The 19,706-nt window shown below is 39.5% G+C and overlaps 1 protein-coding gene across 4 annotated transcripts in view; it reads left to right on the top strand.

The window, feature by feature from the left end:
* Positions 1 to 4,071: 4,071 nt before the first annotated feature.
* csnk1a1 (casein kinase 1, alpha 1) overlaps positions 4,072 to 19,706 on the top strand; it is a gene marked incomplete at its 3' end in the record, with an annotated part of 36,382 nt that continues 20,747 nt past the window's right edge. For all 4 annotated transcript variants that reach the window (XM_084041652.1, XM_084041651.1, XM_084041649.1 and 1 more), the window contains exons 1-4: positions 4,072 to 4,869; positions 5,507 to 5,613; positions 13,675 to 13,801; positions 14,309 to 14,407. In XM_084041652.1, the coding sequence (XP_083897778.1) occupies positions 4,747 to 4,869; positions 5,507 to 5,613; positions 13,675 to 13,801; positions 14,309 to 14,407 (456 nt within the window). In that variant the 5' untranslated portion in view covers positions 4,072 to 4,746. The remainder of the gene's footprint in view (positions 4,870 to 5,506; positions 5,614 to 13,674; positions 13,802 to 14,308; positions 14,408 to 19,706) is intronic.

Here is a 19,706-nt window from a genome sequence, read left to right as displayed (position 1 = left end):
TATGCTGTGGTGTCCCCCAAGGATCGATTTCAGGCCCAGGCCCTATCCTCTTCTCTTATATTAACCTTTATGTGACATTATACAGAGATACAGTATAATATCCAATTCCAATGTTATGCTGATGTAGGGCTGGGCAATATGGCTAAAATCAAATATCACTATGTTTTTTAACCAAAATGTATATTGTCAGTGACTGACGATATTCTTTCCTCCTTTTTTTTCTCTCCAAAAATAGCTAAAATAGCCGATCTACAAGCTCACAATGTGAAACACTATCACAATCCATTGCATGTGGCAGGATCCTAGTTGAAGGTGGTTTGTGTTATTATCAAGGTAGGTATTTTTTAATGGGAAATAGTTTCAAGTGGATGATCAGAATTTTGTATTTAGTGTAACATTAATGTTTAATACAGATCATGACTGGGTCGGTAAATAAGGGTAGCCTACAAATACCATTCCATTTTTGTGTTTTGTTCATTTTGTTTAAGAGGGATATCCCCATTTTAACTGACGGTATGAAATGAAGAGTAAGTGCTAGGGGAGCATGTTGTGCCATGACACAAGACTGTACTATTTTTAGGGGAGGAAATAGTTTGAATATGATATTTTGTGGAGAGGGCTGTCACCATTGACTGCTTGCTGACGTCACGGTCAGGCCTCTAACTGCAGGGAAAACAGAGCGCGTTCCCGTGCTGTGATACCGTCCATGCGCGTTCCCGACGGCTAAGCTAAACCAACATTAGCTGATCACGTCGATGGTGTGTTACACAGAACCCAGTGACCTATCGAATCGGGTGACTCCAGAGCACAAAGGTGACAGAGTAGGCCACCTGAGAAATGTGGCTTTTTATAAAACCTTTGTTGACTATGAAACTATGAAATAACTTATAGAATTCATGTGTAGTTGCAACAGCCTTGAAGAATTCCCGCATGTTGAGCATTTGTTGCCTGCTTTTCCGTCACTGCATTCTCTGATCGATTGAATACTTTATTAGCAAGATTGAAAACAGTTTTTTTGATTGAATACTTTATTAGAAATTTGCAGAAAAAAGCACATGAAAGTACAGTTCAATACAAGGTCAGCTAAATATGAATAAAAAAAAACCAAGAAAGCCACTACTATGCAGAACCATCTTATAAGCAGTTTAAAATATATATATATGTACAGCAAACAGTTCAGGGGGACTAGGTTACGACTCTTACAGTATGTAAGTACAGTTAAAAAAAGCTTGACCAATAAGTCACAAGGGAAACGGTTTCCATCGTGGTCCGTTGTACAAATGATCCTAAACATCAATTGGGTTTAAAACTGCATGAATAAACGTTATTTTAACCAATGTGTATGGTAGAGCATGTTATAGCCTAATAACCAGTAGGCTTACATCTGCTGTTTGAGGTGGACTTTGCCATTGAAGTGGTTAATGTATGTTCATTGTTTTTTTGTATTAATAATCTAAATCAGCAAAGTAACTAACTGTCAAATAATTGTAGTGGAATAAAAAGTACAACATTTGCCCCTGAGATGTAGTGGTGTTGAGTAGAAGTATAGTATTGAAAAATGTGTAAAGTAAAAGTATGTCAATATTGTACTTAAGTAGTTGAGTAAATGTATAGGCCTACTCAGCTTTGAAATCTAAATAAATCACTGACAGTGTGACCAGCAAAGCATGCCCTCGCACCTCCTCCTTCATGCTTCACAGTAGGAACCACACATGCAAAGATCATCCTTCACCTCTGTGTCTCACAAAAACATGGTGATTGGAACACAAAATTCAGTGGTGGGCCTGGTGGCTTCTGGCAAATGTTTCAGGTGGGGGGATTTTGCGACTATCAGACCCAGTCATAAAACAGGTTTATCAAACTGTGGGCTAGCCCCATTACACATTGGCTAATGGACGATGCACATCACTCACTGACAAAATTACAAATTTGACTGACAGGTCTAATGTCTAATGTTTCTTGGCCTGATTCACACAGTAGATATAGCCTAGCTATCAGTGGTGTAAAGTAACCAAGTACATTTACTCAAGTACTGTACTTAAGTACAATTTTGTAGTACTTTTACTTTCCTGGAGTATTTCCAATTGTCTGTACTTTTACTTCTACTCCTCTACATCTCAGAGGCAAATATTGTACTTTTACTCCACTACAATTATTTGAAAACTTTAGTTACTAGTTCATTTGCAGATATAAATTATTACATTCTAAAACATACATTATCCACTTTAGCCCTGTTTTATACCTAAGCTATTTTCAAACATTTTAGTACTTTTACTTTTGGTACTTTAAGTACATTTTGATACGAATACTTTTGTACTTTTACTCAAGTAAAATTTGAATTCCGGACGTTAAACTTTACTTGTAACGGAGTACTTCTACATTGCAGTATTGATACTTTTACTGAAGTAAAACATTTGAGTACCTTTTCCACCACTGCAACATCACAGCCATTAACATTGGAGTTCCAAAAATAGGCATTTTTTTCTCTTAAGACATTGCAATAATAAATGGGACCCACATTGACTATGTAATGTAATGTATCAGTGTGCTGAGAAACCCTGTGTCAGACATGCTTTTCATATTGTTTACCATGGAAAATAAAAATAAAAAACATTGCCTGTCACAATCACTATGCCTTCAACAATCAACACCCAGTGGTGGAAAGTAACTAAGTAGGCTATGCATTTACTCAAGTAGTGTACTTAAGTAGCCTAAAATGTTTAGGCATTTTTACTTTACTGGAATATTGAAACATCTGTACTTTTTACTTCTACTCCACTACATCTCAGAGGCAAATATTGTACTTTTACTCCACTATTATTTGAAAACTTTAGTTTCCATACTTTGTAGATTTAGACCACTACATTTCGGCCATTTGAAAATAGCTTCTACAAGCTCACAATGCCTGATGCCACATGTATTGTGAGCTTGTAGATCTGCTATTTTCAAAATATTTGTATACACTTTATACAAAAAACGTGTGAAATGGGACATTCTGCTGCATTCCCACCACCCCCACACACACCCATCATTGTCTTTCACCGTGGCCCATGCTGGCGAGTCTTCACAGAGAACAGCTGAGGTGTGATCAGGATTGCAGGGGGCTGGATGGATAAAGGGGACCGAAACTGTCCTGCTGAGCAGGGGGTGGGGTTGAAAATCACCCTTATTTTATTGGCAATGTAACTGTAACTGTTTTTACACCTTTAGAAAAAATTTAGTCTGGGCTGATTATACTTAATTATTCTTCATAATTTCATATACAATCCATACATCCTGACATGTAGTCACTGGTCAGTTATAATTTATTAACCAAGCTTTTATTTTTGGGATTGATTTAATACAGAAATAAAAACGTAAACGGCACGAGGTACAGCTGACATTTAGGCTTAAAGGATAGCACAAAAAAAGTTCAGGGGACTTGTTTCCATTTAACTCAACTATGTATGATTGGATTATGTCAATAGTAAATGTCAGAATAAATATTGCCGTATGTCAACAGACAATGTAGAAAATAGTTCAATAATTTGGTTAAAAAAGTTTTAAAAAAAAAGTTAAAGAAAGGAACGCCCTTCAGTGAGTAGGTGTGTCCAAACGTTCAGTATTCGTGTGATACATCAAATCTTAAAACAGCGTGAGATGCAGTGTTGCCATGTTGGCTTATTATAAGCGGGCTGTTTTTTCCTGTAAAGTTGTAATTATTGGTAGTTTCGGGTTGCGGTCTTTTTGGGCTTGTTTATAAATTGCAGTTGTTTATTTGACCTTGTTTCCTAATGTTGTTTAACCAGTGGTTCTCGAACATTCTCAAGTCAAGGACCCCCAAATTATGTATTTGTCTGCAGTTCCAACCTTCTGAAAATATCTTGCGCCAAGTCCCCCATGCAAGATTTTGTGTATTTGAAAATATTCCTATTTTCAAATAGCCTATGTATATAAGGTGCTCATGTGGCCTTACTGGTGCTTCTTTTGGGCTTGTTTTCCTAGACCTGGTTGCTTATTTCTCTCGCAAAACCTGGCAACGCTGCGTGAGATGGTAACAGCGCCCTCTGGAGCGATACAATTCGACGACTCACCAACGCTGCCGTAACACCTGAAACCAGAAAGAGAAAAGGCTAGTGGTGAAGAGAAGAAGATGGCGGAGTGAGTGGGTTGCGCCTCGGGAAGAAGGTTGCTACCCTTGAAATTCGACTAAAACACGCTCGAAATTACGAATTTGCACCTGAGTTTTCCAAACAGAAAGAGAACCGCGGTTGCCCCTCGACACAGAGGAGGTCCAGACATTGTTTTTTGCCGTCGTATCTTCCTCTCGGTATCTCAACCGTTGGGCTACATTTAGCTAGCGGGCTAACTCCCGAAGAAGAAGCACTGGATTATTGTCGACTCGGCCTTCGATTTACAAAACAACAGAGAACAGATTCGGTTGTGTTTTGTGTTTCTCCTGGATGTTTATGGGAATACACGCCAATATAAACGCACGAATACACCCTTTCGGGCACTGGTGACATTTTAAACTTTAGACGTTTTGTACTGGACGGATCGGAACAGAAGGTGGAAGAGGAGGCTGTTTTTCCTGGTAGCGCGAGCTGACGATACGATCCGACAAAGTATCGAATCGTCGTCGACCCCACCAGAGCCACTCACAGACTCTCATGTTCCTTTTTTGTGTCCCTTGTCAACTTTTTTAAGTGAATCGAGTGCTGCTCGGGTTGTTTTGGTGAATCATCATCATTATATATTATTATTATTATGGCGAGTAGCAGCGGCTCCAAGGCCGAATTCATAGTCGGTGGGAAATACAAGCTGGTCAGAAAAATCGGATCGGGGTCTTTCGGCGACATCTACCTGGCAATCAACATCACAAATGGAGAGGTACAACATTCCTGCTCATTTTGGACAATATTTTTGTTGCAGCAAAGATGTGTTTTTTAAAGATTGAGCCAAATCTCGCTAAAGCTAGCTCGACATGGCCCACTTGGCTAATTAACAGTGGTGTAAAGTAACTCGGTACATCTACTCAAGTACTGTACTTAAGTACAATTGAGGTATTTTTTTTACTGGAGTATTTCCAATACTTTTACCTCTACTTCTACTCCACTACTATCTCATTCAATTATTGTACTTTTACTCCACCAAACTTAAAGTTACTAGTTTGTAAATTTTGATTATTACAAAACACACAGTAACCACTTCATCCCTAATATCAATTTTGGCCATTTGAAATTAGCCAATCTACAAGCTCACCATGCATCGCATTGTGAGCTTGTAGATCGGCTAATTTCAAAAGATTTGTATACGTTTTACACACCTGAAAAAACTTGTGAAACGGGACATTCTGCATAATGAGTACTTTCTACTTTTGGTACTTTAAGTACATTTTGATACCAATACTTTTCCGGACTTGTACTTGTAACATTTTGGTACGTTTTCCACCTCTGCGAATACATTAATTAACGAATAGCCCTATATATCGATCACCCTGTGTGTGTTTATCATGTTTTATTTCCAGGAGGTAGCAGTCAAATTGGAATCACAGAAAGCCAGACATCCGCAGTTGTTATACGAAAGCAAGCTGTACAAAATCCTACAAGGAGGCGTCGGGATACCGCACATCAGGTAACTCAAAACGATAGGAAACACCTTTCCCCTATGCTCACTTCTGTATCGCAGAGTGCAGACTTCCCCTCGAGGGGTGTCACGGCCTATCTGGTGTGCTGTCTTTGTTTGCTTCATGAGTTGGTTGATGGCCTTTACATTGGTTTACGTGTCAACGTGTGGTCTTTGGTGTCGCTTGGGGAGAAAACAACAGATCTACAAGCTTAACGACGCGTCGTGTTGTTGGTAGCTTGTCGGTCCGTTCATTTTGCCAAGCGACACTTAGCATTAGCTTCAGTGTTGCCAGATTTTGCGAGAGAAACAAGCAACCAGGTTTAGGAAAACAAGCCCAAAAGAAGCAGTTAGGCCACATGAGCACTCAAACCTAAATGCATCGGCAATTTGAAAATAGCCGATGTTGTGAGCTTGTAGATCTGCTATTTTCGAAAAGTCTTGCAATAAAATGTGGAATTTATTTGAAACATTCTAACAACTTAAAAGCTCCCCGGGCGCAATACATTTATGAAAATATTTGAGAACCAATGATTTATTAAGCATAAATAAGCAAATATACTTGTGAAACAAGCCCCATAACCCCCATATACCATTTTTTACAAGCAACTTTACAGTTTAAGAAGCCCAAAGTCGCCTATAATAAGCCGACATGGCAACACTGGTTAGCTCAATGCTAACTCACTCCGGGCCCGCTCTCCTCCTAAAACCCTTAGTGTGTCGCTCTTCGCGCCCCATCGCGACCGCGTCGTGTATTTAAAAGACGGATCGTGATTTCTCTTTTAGGGTACTGTAATGTGGAAATGTGTGTTATGAGGCAGAAGCCATAATATGATATTATGGTGGTTTTGGTTGTTGGAAATGGCCGCTCCTCTCTTTTGTTGTGTTTGCGATCCCAACATGTCTTCCTCCTACTGTTAGAAAATGGCGGCGGACCGAGAGTAGTGAAAACACAGATGAACTAAATGCCAGGGCTGGGCCCCTTTATGCTGTGGTTCTCAAACCTTTTCATGTTGAGGATATATTAGACACATTTTAGCCCGCGGACCCCCATTTGAAAACATACACCAGAGACCCTCATAAGGGAAGACTTTTACAGCTTAAGCAGTGATTCTCAACTATTTTACCCCCAGTTTAATATGCATTTGTCCACGGACCCCCATTAGATTTTTGATTTAACTATGAGAGCGTACAAATGAACCCGTAGATTAGGGCCCATTTGATTCTATATGTATGCTCTCTTGAGTTACAGACACATAAGGGCCCATTAGGTTCCTAACTATCAATCATTTGGCTGTGGAACCCCCCCCCCTATTTCTATTGCTCAAGGTGACTTGGAGCAACGGTGAAAGCTGGGGAATAAGTTAACCTCCACATATATTTTCAACAGATATCCATATGTGGCAATGAATACATACCTCCGTTCCCTAGCACAATGGTTCTCAAACTTTAAAATTTCAAGGTCTCCCCTTAACTCAGCGAGAGTCCCTAGAATCCACTGCAGAAGCTACACATTGAAAGCTTGTGTAAATATCCCAGTACATACTGTAATGAGACTGTCTCTATATCCATCCAGATGATGGATACATTGCTCTCTCTTTTTTTTTTGCATCCGCCAATCTTAGATTAAGCCAGCGATCAGGGATATGACCAAAGAATTCAAGTTATATTTGTTTTCAATATATCAAACTCAGTGGTGTTTTTGTAATGTTTTGTTCAGGTTTATGCTTCTTTGGTGTGGCATCATGTCACACTAGGAAGCCGTTTGAGTGTGGTGATTCAATATGAGCCAACTACATTGTTCCATCTATCTATGGCTTGCCTTTCCTGTCCTTTGTATGTTTGAAATACGTTTATTATGGCATCCAAACCAGCTCATTCTTGCTAGGCCACTAGGCCAGGGCTGTATGATGTGGCCAGAATTGTGATCACCATAAATTCAGTCTGTTGCTTATTTTCAAAACATACTAGGCCATATCAAATGATTTCTATAAAGTAGTTTGAAACTTTAGTTTAAGACTAATGTGTGTCTGAATGAAACCTGGAGAATGAATTGTGTAAATAGAAATAATATTGTCAAACATAACCAAGTAGGCCGCCATGCTCGGTGTCTTTAGCAATGCAATATACTTTTAGTTGTTCAGTTATTTAAGGGGTTGACTACCAGCATGTTTTTGACACCAGAATTGCTTATGTGTCTGCGTTATTACATGTCTCTTAAATGCAGACTACAGCAAACCCATTATTTGATCAGTTCAGTTTGTCTGGGGGGGAAAAATGGTGATTTCTGTTGATATGATATGAGCCTTGTTTGCTCACATGACTCGTATTTCAGGAAAAGTTGAGAACAGCAGAACTATGTGTTTGTCAACCTCCAGTTCCATATGCATGTTTTGACTTGTTTTCTAATTGAAGAGCTGGCTTTGATATTGAACAAGGTGCTTAGATAATGGTCTGGTAAGCATTATTATTACTGTTGATCCTGAGCTCTCTTGTCTTTTACACAATCACTTACACCCTATATTCTGCATTGACCAGAGTCCCCCTGAGGTCTATATACTAGCCCTGCTACTTTTTTTTACCCTAGACGAAATCTCTTTGCTGAAGTTAGCTGATCTACAAGCTCACAACGTGATGCATTGTGAGCTTGTAAATGTCTGCTCTTTTCTCTGAATGTTTGCCCCGGAATAAGGACACTAGTGTTAAAGTAGTTTTAAATACTGCCTCATCTCAAGTGATATTTCTTTATTGTATATGCACAGTTAAAGCTAGTCAAGTCAGACAGAAATGACTACTAGGTCATAATCAGAAAAGCCATGAGGTGCAAATTATGTTTATGGTAGTTTCTTGTAACCATTCTGTACTAGACGGTTGTTTCACTGCAGTCACAAGCCCTGGCTAAGGCTATATCTATTATTTTGAGTTGCTCATGGTAAAAATGACAATTGTGTGCCTAATAACTGCAGAGTGTATTTATGAATGGATGAATATTTTATTCTCGTGTCGGGACTCGGGACAGTTGCTTGACGCATCCCACATGGGATTATCAGACGCATCAATTAGAACACAAAACATTCCAGTGCATTACCAAGCCAGCAGCTCATAAAAACCCTGAATACAAAGAGTATACAGTACATAAATCCATACAGACCTTTACATAGAATATACAAAACTAAAAGTGAAAGTTCATCTATAGTAAGTCTCCCTTCTCCTATCCAACGCTTTATAAAGATTTTCTTAAAATCCAAAAATACTATATTATATTCTCACAATCTATCAAATTGAGAGGTTTAAAAAAAAAAGTTGCACCATGTGGTAAATGCAGCGTGCTGGCAGGTCCCTGGTGATGTACTCTTAACCAGGAATGAAGACGGGTTGTGTAATCGTGTGTGAGAGTATTGTAACTTAACCAGTTGATACCAGGTTTATGAGCCAAACCAAGGCATTATGATCCTTATCAGGGCTTGAAGTGAAAGCAAGCCAAATGCTGGTCAGGTTTCATTGTGGCTGGTGAATGCGCCCACAGACGATAATGCTAATCTAATATGAAAGCCTAGCAGAATGTGAATATGATTGCTAGTTCACACTACAGTGGACCTCTTAACAATAACATTTTTCTTCCTATCAGAGAGGTGGTCACAAAGCATCAGATCCCCTGCCATCTAGATAGATAGTGATACATTTATTGACCCTGTGGGGGAAATTTGGGTGCCAGAGATGGCAGTAAAAGTTGCAAATATAGGTCATAGAAGTATATCTGATCAAAATATAACATTTAATCTGCAATGGAAACAAAACTGTCCTTTGAAATACAACTGACTGAATATATGAATATGCACCATAGAAGACGTGTTTAATCCATTATAAACTTTATATCGCAGCAATGCTAACGTGGCTAATTGTTGGTGCTCTCAGAGGAAGTGCTGACTGCTGAGTGAAACTGAGCCATGTGCTCCCAACTGCCTTCAAGAACATAGGGGGGGAAGCATAACTTTTAAGATGGTTTGGTCTGTATGATATGATGAAATATTATGAGAGTTTGACCAACATACCTAGGGGAAACTGTTCTACCGCGTTTTGTGAGCTTCACAATTAAGTTTCACCTGTAATGACATGCCCAAAATATGGACTCCAGGATTAAAGTGGTTAATTTCACATGATTTGACATGGTGTTGTGAATAACCATGAGCTATATAGGAAATCCTATTGGAACGGATATTTTGAATGATGGCCTGTGGTCAGTCTGCCAAACAAACAGGGTGACAAACTTAACCTGCTATAGTTAAAATGTAGGCTACTATTACTTGGCTAATGTTAATTTTCCACCCTACTTGAAGCTTAACACACACTCCCACACCCTGGAAACTGGCACATTGCTTAGACAATGGTTGTGGAGCTACTAAGGTGTGGTTTCTGGCAAGGTGTGCGCGCGTGCACACACCTTAAAAACGAGATCATCAGGTTTGTGTTAAGTAACCTTGTAATGGATATGTGTGTGTGTGTGTGTGTGTGTGTGTGTGTGTGTGTGTGTGTGTGCACGCACACATGCTTGTTTGTTGCAAGGCCATTGCACAATCTTTTGACTACCTATTACTTGCAGTGTTTGAAGGACTGAAAAGGTTTGCCAGTTAACAGAAGGAAGACAAGCTTTTTGTAGGGGTTGTGTTTAGAACTTTTGATGAGGCCATATAAACAACATTTCCTATGTAGGACAATCAAGATGACAAAGCCTGTGTGGGGTTATTGGTTCATCCATGTTCAGCTGCATTATGGCTTAATATGCACCATTTTGCTCATTATTTTCACTATTACTGAGGAACATGATTATTTGATTTCTGCATCTTGTATGAACCGTAAACCAAATGGTTTCAGTGTTAGAAATGACAACATTGTACATTTTTAACTGAATTGAAATGTTTTGGATGTTATTATATAGCACCAGTGTATTAGTGCTGAACAGTGAGTGACTTGTTTGAATGATAGATTGTTGGAGTTCTGTTTACACTGAGGAAGATTTGCAAAGGCTTTCAGTTGAACTGCAAGGTAATGTTGTGCTTAGCTCGGCTAGCAGGTTTGATGTGGCTGAGAGGGCTGCATGAAGCCAGTCAAACCTGCTGATCTGCTGCTGCTCTCTTGTACTTTTCCTCCCATCCCCCACTTACAGAGCGCCACAGGAACCCAGTGCTTTCCCAATGGGATTTAGAGCAGGAAACCTCTCTGCCTCTCATCCTCTCACCAGCAGTTCATTGTGCTGTTGGGTGAGTGGGGATTTTTATTAGAGCCTGACCGAAGTCCGATCTAGGGTTGTTCCGATGTTAGACGGTGTGCGGGCCTATATACCGGTGTTGTTACATGGTGTGTATCGATTATATTGGTCTGGCTCTAATTTGAATCGACATGTTGTTTTTGTAGCCTATATGCTCCACTATGTTCCTCTGGCAGTTTTGTAAATCACAAGCTTTGTCACAATACAATATCGTGAGTCTTCAGGTAATGCTTTGATATTTGCAGATATCACACATTTTGCCATGATGAGATAGCTGTTACTGGGAATTACTGAAATTGGGGGAGAAAGTGAAACAAGGAAACAATTGATCAGAATGTTTTTAAACCATTTACTGCAGTAGCAAACATAGTTAACTTTAAACTGAAATGTTAGCATTGTTAACTTTTTTCATACTTGCTGAACCAGTGGACCTATAAGGTCACTTGCCTGACCTGACTTGCTTCTGCAAAGGATATAATGTAATGCCTAATTTATGCTATGTCGTACAACTGTGTCACAACGCGTCACAGGCTTGTTGATGAGCTATTGTCTTACAACGGAGTAGAAATCGGGCTTAAGTCAGATGTGACTGTTTTGAAACAAGTAAGACGCGCAAACGTGGTAAGCGAACCCAGCGTGAAAATTGCCCCCCTCCCAAAAAAAAATCATATTTATTTGACTGTATCTGGCTCTGTTTTTCTTAAAAGTGCAAATTAGTCATTTGGAATCCCATGTTACAGCATAGCTAGCTAGCAAGAAGAAATCTCAAACTGTCCTCAAAAAAGGCGTTTTCAACTTGCCATCCGGCCTGAAATATGCACAAATGACATGGAATTCTTAGATATCCCAATAGATGAACTCGCGATATATGAGGCATTGAAAGCGATGTTGACAAATAACGTAAGAATAAAAAAATAACACTAGTATCAAAATAACTCAAACCATTAAGGCTGTAGGCCATGTCCCAAAATGTATATGCCTTAAGTGGGCAACCACTGAATAATCCAGCAGTAACATTTTCCATGTGGTCTGCACATGTTTTTGCCTGTGGTTCAATTAAATTGTGTCTCACACAAACGGATCCCTGTATCGTATCGGTACCAGAAATAAGGGGAGCAGCGGAGTAGTTAAAACATTGACAGTGTGACTCAGGGCTGTACACACTGCTTCTATATTGTGGTATTACAATTGTTTGTTAAAAATCCTTGTGTGAAAGGATGATTAGGTCACTTAAGTTGTATAATTGGTATAAAAATCTAGACGCTACGAGTGTCTGCCCCTGCCTACAATGTTGCTATATCTATATTGTAAACCATGACCCCTTGAAATAATATTTTTTAAAGGCTTTTATCATTCTAACCTCTTCCTTGACTGACATTGTTCACGTTATTTGCCTTTGTCATATTCCCATTGTCACATTTGTGTACATCAGTGCAGGCTCTTGTGTTACATCATATTATTTAACACCCCGACCCCAAGCAGAGTTTTGTGTGGCACAGACAGCCAGGAAAAGTGGTAGCTCAAGTATCTTTCTTGAAGCACTGGGTCATCCTTGTAGTGTCAGGTTACAAGCAACCATTACATAAGCCAGGTATGTGTTGGATCCAGAAAACACACTTCAGAGATATGGGGGGGGGGGGGGGGGGGGCGATATTAAATCGCGAACAATTAAAATGCTGTTATGATCTGCCTTTACAGAGAGATCGTTCTATCATGATACAGCAAGTGATTGCACATTGCTTCTATATATAACTTTATAACTTTACTTTATTATGCTGTCTAGTGCTACTGTGTTGCCCGCAATATAGAACATATCTACAAGCTTACCACGCGTTGTGATAATACACTGTGGTAGCTTCTAGATCTATTTTTATTTGCATCCAAGTTTCCCCTCCCTCTTTTTATGGTGTGGCTCTGCCAGACTAAAGTGTATTTGGCAGGATAGCAGCAATGGGTGCCTTGGATGACAAGACGGACGATTTGGTTTAAATTTTCTAGTTTGGATTTTCCAAAACAACTTTACGCCTGATGACAGCAGTGCTGCACGTCGAAAATAGTGGCCATTGTATGCGTGCGACATCACCGTTGGAGTATCAAATTATGCGTTATTTGCAAAGTTACGTTCGCAAGAATGGCAACATCATTTCAACATCCTCAAAATAAAAAGCCCAGTCAGACAGTGAGTGAGGGGTTTCCAGTGAGTGCATCAGCTGCAACCAGCAGCCAGCCTCTACGCGACCAAAACAAACAAGTCTACCGAAGGCATTAGATCAATAATTCTCAACCCTTTTCATTTCAAGGACCCTCCGTTTGATATGCATTAGGCCACAGAACCTATTAATTATTTTAAATCTTATTAACACAGTTTTCAATAGCACCTCTTTAATGTTGTTTTGTTATGTTAGTAGTAGTCCATTGAAGAAAAACTATGAAACCAGCCAGTAAAACAATGACGCAATGTCTTTCACCACCAGAGTGAATGTGGTTCTGTTCTTGCATCACAGTATGTACAAAAAGTTCTTTATATTTACCTTTTGTTGTAAATCAATTTCAGTCTTCTGAGGACTGCTTCACTAAAACAAACTGTGGGTACCACACCCTGCAAACTCTATGTATACATATTTAAAAATGCATAACAAAGACAAGCACATTGCATTTACAGTGTTTGAGTTGCAGTATAACATTTGACTCTTGTGCTGAAGCAACTCTTAAAACAAATGTTTATGAAAGCCTTTTTACAACAGTGCAAACTTTTCTTCATAGGTATACATATTTATACTGTACTTTCCTACTTATCTGTTAAGGTGGTATGGCCAGGAGAAGGACTACAATGTCCTAGTCATGGACCTACTGGGGCCCAGTCTGGAGGACCTGTTCAACTTCTGCTCGCGCCGATTCACCATGAAGACTGTCCTCATGTTGGCAGACCAGGTAAGATAATATAGCCGAGCTACAATCACATTAAATCCTTCAGAAACGCAGAAATATATCCATTTGCAGGGCTGCAACTATCGATGATTTTGTTAGCGACTATTTTATTGATTACTTTTTGATTGTCACTATTGTTTGAGAAGCATGTTATTTTAAATCTAATAGTATATATTTTTTATATATGAACACATATTTATAGTTTTTCTTCTTATAATCGACTAAATCGACTAGTCAGAATAACCACTTACGCCCTGTGTTATACTTTGTGTGTACAACAACAGTGTTGAACAAAAAGCCGACCTACAAGCTCACAATATATCGCATCACGATGCGTTGGGAGCATATAGAAAGGCTATTTTCACTATTTTCTTACGCATTTTGAAAAAAATGTTATTAAAATATATTACAATCGTTTAGATCGATTAGTTTGACTGTTGCCCCCCTACATAAAATCATAAAGAAACGTAGGAGCTGTCAGGCTAAATATATCATTTGTATTCTCTCTAGATGATCAGTAGAATCGAGTATGTGCACACAAAGAACTTCATCCACAGAGACATAAAGCCAGATAACTTCCTCATGGGCATCGGACGCCACTGTAACAAGGTAAGGTCCATCCAGATGACTTCAAATCTATACTGAGCTATCCATAGACAGTTTGTTGTTTTCAGCTGCAGCAATGTCAACTCCAGTCTATAGTTGTTGCTGGTCTTTATGGATATTGGCCTTTTGACCTTTGTGATAGTTATGAATACAACAGGTTGACTGTGGAGCCTTTTTCAATATTTGTATTTTAGTTGTAGTACAGCATACATTTGCTTCAGCAATTTGAATGAGTAATTTGAAATCTATAAATTCCATTGGACCAATTACATGTTTACAAAGCAACTACAGTATATCAGTGAATTAAGCCAATGTCGAAATCCCATTGGAGCATTTAAAATTGCTGAACAGCAACTGGTTAACTGTGAGAGCTTCATGCATCATCTGTGACTGTTGTTTGCATAGTTAAAAAGATGTTGTCTTTAGGTGAAAGTCTTCATTTTCCACTGCACTAGAATGCCAGGTCCTCCACCTGTCTCGCTCCGTCTCCTGCCATGACTGATATTGCTGTCCTCTTACTCTGTGCAAGAAGGTCCATGGTGTATGTCCAAATTGCTTGTCTACAACTAAAAGCAAAAGGCTGTCCTTCAAAATCAATGTATGTTACAAGCCAAAGTCCAGAGACCCTGTTCTGCAAAACGATAGCAGAGGCAGGGTAACAGTGAGGTGTTTAGGTCTTTTGAAAACGATTTCAACAATTGTCATCAAAAGGTAACGAGTTTGCAGGTCTGTTTCTTTCCACACACATTAACAGACTAAATGTACACATTCAACACACAGACTATCGGCAAACCTACTGACTACACAGTAAGTAAACGCTGTTGGACTGGGTACTTTTTAATTCTAGACTGTTCCGTATGAGTTGCACTGATAAAGAACCATTATGTGTTGAGTGTCTTCTGACTGAATGGGCATTTTAAGCACAGCAGCAGAATTAATTCTGGACCACTGTTGGCTTTGATTCTTTGATAATTGTATTAATGGGTCTGAAAAACCTTTGACGCGAGGAAATTGCCCGTCAAAGTTTTCATTTTTAAGTAAACAGTGCCCCCTCAACTGGACGAATTTGAAATGAGTTGGTATAAGATGGTTTAGGTATTTAGCGACACAACCTAATTATTGAGCCATCACAGATTTTTGTATCGGTAAACACTGCCAATGGAATATACATCACTATGCATATAAATGGTTCTTTGTCTTGGGTGAAAATCTTGGCCAGTATTGATGGATTTGCTTCAATTACTTTATCTGTAGTAATTTAGATGAATGATGGTGAATAGCTACTCAAATGGACAAAAGAATGACACTTGACATTGATTTAAACACTTGTATGGGACAAGTGAAACACTTTGAGGTCATGGCACTTTCACACCAGAAGCACAAATGCACGTACGTCTATACTTGGAGGTAGAGTAGTGTGAACTACAGCGCATTATGTCACAAAGAAAGTATACGGAAGACATGGGAAGGATGTAACCTTACCTTAATGATTTTAAATTTGCATTATGGCACTGCTTTTTTCGTTAGATATTTCCAACACATTTGTAGAAGTAGTAGTTGGAACTAATAATCTCACATAAGGAACTCTATTATAACTGCCATTGGATGTGTCTTGTACATGTCATGCTATTTGAAGGTTAAAAGTTCAATTGAGTTGACGTTTGTGCACTGAACCTTGCAGAATTTCAAGGGTTGCACTGTCATCTAGGAGAGTCCAGCTATGTCATAGAGTGAAAACAACAATCTTGCGCTGTGCTATGTACGTTGGCACTTCTGGTGTGAAAGCTCCATCTTGCTGATGTGCCCCTCAAAGAGTTACAGATGGCGGTTGAGACATTCATACACACAGTGACTACAGGACTAAGAACCGTTAGTTACAAATGTACATGAATCAATCAACATTTGTTCAGCATTCTTCAGAATAGTATTTGAGCCACTAGCATCAACGGGTACAAAGTAAGAGAAAAGCCATCCATCAGCTGTTTGTTCCATGGAGTTATTGAAATGGTGATTTAGCCGCTTTAACCCTATTTGCTGCATTGACCGGAGTCCCCTGAGGTCTATACTAGGCCCCCTCCATTTTCGCCTCTACACCAAATATCTTTAAAGAAAATAGCTGATCTACAAGCTGACAATGTTTCACAATGCGTTGTGAGCTTGAGAGCTATAATATGTGATTCTAAGCCAGTCCTGCTCAGTTTGTAGTACCTGGGCTCTGTTAAAAGGCTTCTCTCTGTCTGCATGATGTACAATAATCACATTTCTATACCCACAGAACAACAAAGCAACCTTTCAAGATGTTTTGTTGTTTCCCGGTGATTGCCGTTTGTTGTATATGGTCAAGTTGCCTGTAAACACTCTTGATATTCTGTATTTATTGATTCAGAGCCCTTGCAGACAGGCAACATTTGGCTAAGTTAAAGCTAAAGATGCATGCGTCAACAGCAACCACTGCAATATCAGACAAACCCGGACCTGGTCTCTATACCGCACGAGTGTCGAGGCTAAATCAAACCACAGCTGAAGAGAAGCCAAAATCCTTGTCCATTGGGGTTAGCCAGTTATTGAAAGTATTGGAGTGGGCAGCTGTGCTAAAGCCTGTATTTCATTTTTGGCATTGCCGTCTGGGCTCTGTGTATTTGTATCATTGTGCATCTTGGGTGAATGCCAGCTGTACGTTTTTATTTATTTATTCATTTGTAAGAAAGAACTGTGATAGACTGATGGGTGGTATCCAGTGCACAGTAGATTGTTGACACTCTTAACTGCAGTCTGCATCATTATTGCTCTGTAATGCATATGTCTACTAAGCAGTCAGCCAGTCTGGCAACTGTGGTTAACCAATCAGGAATTCTCGCCGAGTGGGTCAGTCAACCAACACCAGACTGGGTCAACTGGTCACTCGGCTTCACACCCAGGCTGTATATTGGATAGTTAGGAAACCAGATAGACAACCAGGGCCCCCGACCAGTCTGTTTTAACCACTTAAACCCTCTATACTTTGTAAACTTGACTTGAGTTGGCCCTGTACTGGGTCCGCTCTTTCTTTCCCTTCCACAAAATCTCTTTGACAACTAGCCTATATACAAGCTCAGAATGCGTTGCGATGTGTTGAGCTTGTAGATCTGCTAGTTTCAGCAAATGTTTCCCTTCATAATAGGGATCCTAGGGTTCAGGTGGTTAAGGACATCAGTTTGTCTATAAGGAATTAGGATACACTACCTGTGCTCAACATCGCCCTGCTCTGTGCTTTCACTACATGCTTCAATAAAGCTTCCTTTATGTTGTGATGCTTAAAAGTAGCAAAAGTTATGCGTTTTAAAATGAAAACTTATTTGTGTTGATGTAGCCTTAGTGTCCGTCTGTTGTGCATCAGAAATGAAGTAATGAACCCTGAGAGATTGTTTGGTTAGTGCCTTGCCAAGATATCGCTTCTTCAGTGTTGACAGTTAATCAAAAGGTTGACTTTTGATCAACTGTCAAAATATGGAAGTCAATTATTATGTGTGGGTTTTTGATGGCCAATATAAGTTAATATATTTCAAGCAGAATCAGTTGGTACTGATCTACATCGTAATCGGTTTTGGAAAGCATTGTGTTGTGAAATTGACAGAGGAAGGCACAAGGCAACAGATGATATCTGCCAGCGTGTGATTTAGCTGATTTCCATTCTTACAGTATTTGTTCAACATCGGTGAAATAAGAAGGAATTCTGATCCATAAAGAGCACAGTGTAGAAAAATACCGTATGTAAATGAGTTTGAAGGTCAGTCTTGGATACAATGCCTTCAAGAAATGCTCTTAAGTGGACCTTGATTTGTGGTCAGTGTAGTACTAGTCAAGTTGTATTTTGGCTCTAAATGCCACCGTGGGAACAGAACAGAATTGTTTTATTAAACTACATTCATTGATGATTATTAATTATATACAGTTTATATCATTAATAATCATTTCTGTGTTTCCTTGAAGATCAGGTTAGAAACGGTTATTTATCAGGAACTATTGTCCTGCACCCTTGGTTTCCCATTATTACAGAGAATATAAAAGATGTTATCTGACACTTGGAGTCATTTATTGGCCGCATAGCATTTTTTGTGTTTTGTTTTTTCTTAGCGCGGATATGGGAGCCATCATCACAGACTAACACCTTGTCTTGTTGCTTTTGCTAGAGGAATGGTTTTGTACTGGGAGGGACACACATTTTGCATTGACCAAATAATTGTGCAAATAACACCCTATCCCAATGTAAAAGTTACTCTAGGCTATTGCACTTGTCATAATACCATGACCTAGTGTTGTGTCCCAACCCTCTTGTTGAGAAACACTGTAACTCAAGTGCCTCTCTTAGCTGATGCCATTTCATTGAAGCTGCACTGCACATGCAATAGCCAGGCAATGCCTAAACTCAAACTACTGCTTTAAGTAATGGATTATACTCCCAACTACACTCTGCTATCCATGCTCCTATTCTCTGCTTTCGAGTAACCTGCCATGGCCATGTTGCCAAATGGCGCTACTAGCCTCAAGGTTAGCTTCATAACATAGTTAATTAACATGCATTGACATCATTCCAGCTTTAACTACTTAAGCCTTATTTTCTACTTTGTCATATGACGGTGTTGCACAGCAAAAATAGAAGATCTACAAGCTCACAACATGGCGTGACACGTGAGCTTGTACATTGGCTATTTTCGCATACAGTAGACATGGCTAGTTGTTTCAGCTGTTGAACAAGCACACACCTCTACTCTGCTGTACCATCACTGTTAGCTATATTTTGCAACAAAGCGCCACCACTGCAAAGTCAAAAATTGCAAAACAGGCTCTGAAGGAAATCTCTGTTTAACCACTCAGACAGACAGCATTTTGGATTAAGCTATTAAACCTCACCCAGTAGCTCTGTATGTTATAGCCTCAGTGACTGTATGTCAGAATCTAGGCCTAGCTGACTGCAATTATGTACCGCAGCTACGCTCCCATCCCCCACAGCTTAGGCCCAGCCCCTAGCGACAATTCTGTAGTCTCCTGGCCCTGGCTTGCTATCAACCATCTGTTCACACCAGTTAAAAATGCCACTCTCAAACCTGCTTTAGAAGACTATTCAACTATTCAAAGCCACATTTGTTTTTGCAGATCAAGCAAGCAGAAACTGGTGTTGAATCTAGCTTCATGTAGTGTACTCTGAAGTAAGGTTCTGGTTGTCCACAATGCAAGATCTAACTCCATTGTTAGGAAGCGGATTTGAAAAGCCACTTGTGTCTGTAAAGGAGGTCCCCGTCTTTCTATTCTGCTAGTGGTAGAA

Source organism: Gymnoscopelus microlampas (assembly GCF_963454915.1).
Source record: "Gymnoscopelus microlampas genome assembly, chromosome: 18".
In the NCBI taxonomy this organism is placed as follows: domain Eukaryota; kingdom Metazoa; phylum Chordata; class Actinopteri; order Myctophiformes; family Myctophidae; genus Gymnoscopelus; species Gymnoscopelus microlampas.
Note: the sequence above shows the minus strand (reverse complement) of the source record. Positions and strands in the feature narration are given on the sequence as shown.